At 47.9% G+C, this 4,676-nt stretch overlaps 1 protein-coding gene and 1 non-coding gene across 3 annotated transcripts in view; both read right to left on the reverse strand.

Moving 5' to 3' along the window:
* Positions 1-1,025, reverse strand: part of LOC123093993 (arsenate reductase 2.2) — a 2,826-nt gene extending 1,801 nt beyond the window's left edge. Inside the window, exons 1-2 of one of the 2 annotated variants that reach the window (XM_044516060.1) lie at positions 807-1,025; positions 599-737 (exon numbers count right to left, since the gene is read on the reverse strand). In XM_044516060.1, the coding sequence (XP_044371995.1) occupies positions 599-737; positions 807-994 (327 nt within the window). In that variant the 5' untranslated portion in view covers positions 995-1,025. Of the gene's footprint in view, positions 1-594; positions 738-806 lie in introns of both variants that reach the window. The other variant, XM_044516059.1, reaches the window with a different exon arrangement.
* Positions 1,026-2,601: 1,576 nt separating this feature from the next.
* Positions 2,602-2,683, reverse strand: TRNAS-GCU (transfer RNA serine (anticodon GCU)). Its single transcript has one exon. It is a non-coding gene; the product is annotated as a tRNA-Ser (tRNA).
* Between the last annotated feature and the right edge of the window lie 1,993 nt (positions 2,684-4,676).

Genomic DNA, 4,676 nt, shown 5'->3' on the forward strand with positions numbered 1-4,676 from the left:
AAAAACAAGGCCTAAGCATATAAAAGATGTCCTGAGTCCTCACCACGGGCCTAGAGAGCACACGATGATTGCAAGGGTATGAAAGAAAGTGAATCCTGACATCGTACAATCGTGAATGACAATAACATGTAAACCCACAGAATGAAACAAATGGAAGTCCTATGGCTACCGCATCTGCACAAAAACTGTCTCACTGGCTATGTTCGCGAAACCTTCTATGGTCTGATTCTGTAAAAAAGAAAAAAAATGGAATCCAGTTTCAACTACCTTGTTGATGCCTTCATGTGTAACACACATAGCAGTTGTATTTGCATTTCCAAATAATAACCATCAAATTCACAGTAGATAATAGAGACAAATAACCACCATCCCATCAAACTCACAGTACATTGTATAGACAAATAATTTTATCTCTGTAATTTGTGCCTCCACCTTTGAAACCCTGGTCAACTCATAATCCATGAGATCTACAAGAGGCACCAACTGTACTGCTGCCAAAGGTCCAAGGTGCTAATTGTTTGCTCGCTTTAGCAAGTGGTATTCGAAAGATCAAGAGCTGGAAGAGAGGAACTTTGAAGGAGGGAGGGGCCTCACCGACCTGGCTGAGGGCGCAGTGGAAGACGAGGGTGTCCTTGGCCCGGGTGGCCTCGGCGATCTCCGGCAGCCGGTCCGCGAAGCCGTCGCTGGCGTAGTGGTGCGACCCGGCGATGTGCGCGTCGCAGATCCGCTCCTCGTCCCTGCACATACACCCCAACCCACGTCAGCCTCCTCTGGCTCGTGCTCCCCGGCGCGGCCACGGTGCGTACCTGACGTCGATGATGGCGACGCGCGGGTCGCTGACCATGGACACCAGCTGCGCCGCCGTCACGTACGACACGCCCTTCCTCGCCATCGCCTCCGGCCGCCGTGGGGTGCGGGGTCGGGGCCTCGCCGGAGATGAGGAAGGAGAGAGGGGAGATTCTTGCCCCCTCTTCGTCTGCCGAGGTTTGCACATAGCCCCCCGAGAATGTGACGGTTAAGCGATTTAGTTGATGTACAACCAAACCTGGACAAATGGGAGGGCCCGGCCCGGCCCGAGTTAAACGGGTCAGGCACGCTTAGTACACGGGCCGTGGCGGGCCGGCACGCGCGCTGACCTCCGTGACATTTTTTTCCCTCAAAAAAGTTTCAGACCTATTATAAAGATTCACCATTGTCGCTGCTAGAACGGGTCGCGATGTGCCGCCGTCACCGCTTCCATACCGGAGCCAGCTTGACCTTGTCGATGATAGCCAGTAAATCTTCATGCATGTGCCTCTAAGGACCAGTGCCACAGTCATCACCATTGAATCCTTAAATCGATCTGAAAAACCTGATGCCAAATATCGTTGTTGTGTACGCACATCGAGAAACGCTAACCCGCTGGCCCAAGGAGCTGGTAGGAATCTACGCTGGAGCTCCATCTAATCCGTTCGCATGAACGAACTTGAGGAGGATCAGATCCCGGAAGACTGACTCAAATAAAAAGCGTCGCCACCCGTCCAAGCACCGTCCTGCCAGGACTAAAATCCTACCTATGTACTAGAAGGAGCCGAGGGGGCAGGTTTCCCATCCCCGTCATCGGCCGTCGGAGCAGCAAGCAGAGTGGAGGTGAATCCACACTCCACAGACTCGCTGACGGAGATCGAGGGGAGGAAGGTTTCTGTAGTTACTTTATGACAAGGAAAAGAAAAAAACAATGATGTCATACCATGTACCATCTCTTCCGCTCAAAACTAGACATAATATAATACAGATAGAATTAGTACTTGTGTATTTATGAAGTAAAGGCCTTGCAAACCCAAAATATTTTCCTATTTTGAAGATATGCAGTGTGTAAGTCCCAACCTTGTACTTATCAATTGTGTTTATAAAATCGAATAGTATAACAAAAAAGGAAAAGATAAGCACTATACAAAAGGCCAACAGGAGGGGAAAGAAATCATTTAGCGCCCTTAACTTGTGGGCAAGAGTGCCGCATTTAAGATTAATGTCAGCAGTATATCCATCATCCAATTAACTAAAAAAATGAACTAGCAAAATGTACCTCACCCACAAATACCCCTCACCGCCCGACATCCATCCTGGTCTGTGCAAAACGAAAACAAAATTGAGTACTCCAAATGTCGCGTTTTGATACCTGAATTTTGTATTTCCACGGATCGCCACGGATGTATTTTTCTTGGTGAAATTTTACATGCACTTAGAACATGCGTCAATGCATTGACGAAAAAAGGACATCAAATATGTATTACTATCGTTTTGGATTTTTACAGTTTGTACGAGCGTGTATTTCGTGCAGAGTGTAGAAAATCCAAGTCTGGATATTCTTTTTGTTAGTGGTAGGTTCATTGTAGGTTTTTTCTTCTGGGTGGTGGCCTCCTATGTTTTTTTATAGGGGTTTTTTTTAGACGAGGCTTCCTTTTGTAGGTTTTTTTTTTTTTGAGGCTGGGCTTCTTTTTGTAGGTGGACGGCCATTCTATCTGTGGGCTTTTTTTTTGAGACATATTCTATCTGTGGCCAGTCGTAGCGGTGGCCCATCTACCCGAGGAAAAAAAGAGGTAAAAAGCGAAAAAAGAAAATCGACACCTGAGAGATTCGAACTCTCGCGGGCAGAGCCCATGTACTTAGCAGGCACACGCCTTAACCACTCGGCCAAAGTGTCAATTGGTGAATGCTGTGAAAGTAGTATAAGATGGCGATACCACGGCCACGGTGTCACCCAACGCTCAAGAAAAGACTGATGCCAAACGTTTCTTCGCGCGACTTAAAATAGTCGGTCCCTTTAAAAAAGATAACATATGTACTATCTCCGTCCCATAATATAAGAGCGTATCTGACACTGATACTTTTATATTATGAAACGGAGAAAGTAATTTTTAATCTTGGGCCGGCGAGATTTTTCGTATGCATTAATCTTTTGCTAGTGGTTTTGTAGTATCTTGTTGTATATCTGTTGTGGTAGTACTTTCTCCGTCCGAAAATATTTGTCATCAAAATGGATAAAAGCTGATGTATCTCGAACTAAAATAGTTCGAGATACATCAGCTTTTATCCATTTTGATGACAAGTATTTTCGGACGGAGGGAGTACTAGTTACTGCTCGACCTAAGTTCTAAAACTTTTGCTGTCTGTTCAATCGGAACTCATATGAATTCTGAAGCCATGAAGACAAAGGATTCAGGATGAATGCGAGCCTTTTCTTTTTTTGCTTCCTGAAAAAACACTCAACTGGAACAGACAGCAAATGATATCCTGAATCTTGTTGTATTTCAGAATGAATTCAAAGGTGAGGTCCGTTGACACCAGGCGGATCGGTTGCCGGAGCAGGTGCGCTCCGTGTTGGTCCTCTCGCTGGAGCCCGTCCGCACCCGCCTCAGCTCCCGCACGGCCGGCCTCCATGCCGTGCTGCACAGGGCCGCCCGGTATTCGACCCACTCGACACCGTCGTCGGAGCCGTCAACCCACGCCGCGCCGCCCCCTGCACTGCTCAAGCCACCGGCGTCGACCGCGGCGATTTCTTGTATAGGTAATTTATTGTTGTTACGTAATTTTATCAGTTATTTGCTCTGGCTATTTCAAATTATCTAAATTTGGCAGGCAATCGGTCATTTGTGTGCTTACTCTGGGTGTCAGAGATCAACCAACCCATGAGTGTTTGAGATCTCTCAACACCAAGTAAAGAAGCTTGGAATCATGTGAATTCTATTAGAATAGCTTACGTAGAGATAGCCAGATATGTTTAAACTGTTTCTGTTTCTATCTCTTTTTCTATTCTTCTTCTTCAAGTCGCTCTCGTTGTAATCTAGAAGGATCCTAGCGATATTCCAATTGTGTAAGCTACGGCAACTCTCATATAAATATACATGCGGCCCGGGCAAAGGGTTCAACGCTTCCTACCAAATCTTACATGGTATCAGAGCCCTTCCTCTCGTACGTCTAGCCTTCCTGTGATCGATCTAGTTGATCGAGAGAGAAACCTAAAACCTACCTAGAGAGAGATCTATCGAGAGGGACATGTCAGGCACCAACGCCAACACCGCTGCCTCCACCAATTCCGCCCTGATTGGATCCACCATGAGCGCCCTGTCCACCCAACCTGCACCTTCCACCTATGCACCTTCTTCCACCTACAGCAGCGTCGCCTCTCTCGGGTCTCCTCCATCAGAGAAGCTCACGAGGACAAATTTCCTCCTTTGGAAGACCATCGTGCTTCCCCAAATCAAGGGAGCACAGATGGAGCACTTCCTCGACGCCGCAAGCCCGGCGCCCCCTCCTACCATCACCATCACCAAAGATGGGAAGGAGGAGCAGGTCTTCAACTACGCCCAGTCGATCTGGTATGCCCAGCAGCAACAGGTACAAGGATACCTTATGGGATCTCTTTCACGTGAGGTTCTCGCGCAGGTAGCTACCCTTCAAACGCCGGCTGAGGTGAGGAGTGCCATCCACGCCTCCTTCACTGCCCAGACGCAAGCACAGATCATCAACACCCGCATCGCCCTCGCCAATCTGCATAAAGGAAGCATGGGCATGCCCGAGTACCTGGAGAAGATCAAAGCCTTCGCCGATGAGATCGCCTGCACCGGTGACCCCCTCTCTGAAGGAGAGATAACCTCCTATGTTCTCAAAGGGCTGGACATCGAGTACAACCCGGT

The sequence above is a fragment of the Triticum aestivum genome, chromosome 4B, assembly GCF_018294505.1.
Source record: "Triticum aestivum cultivar Chinese Spring chromosome 4B, IWGSC CS RefSeq v2.1, whole genome shotgun sequence".
NCBI classification, from domain to species: Eukaryota; Viridiplantae; Streptophyta; class Magnoliopsida; order Poales; family Poaceae; genus Triticum; species Triticum aestivum.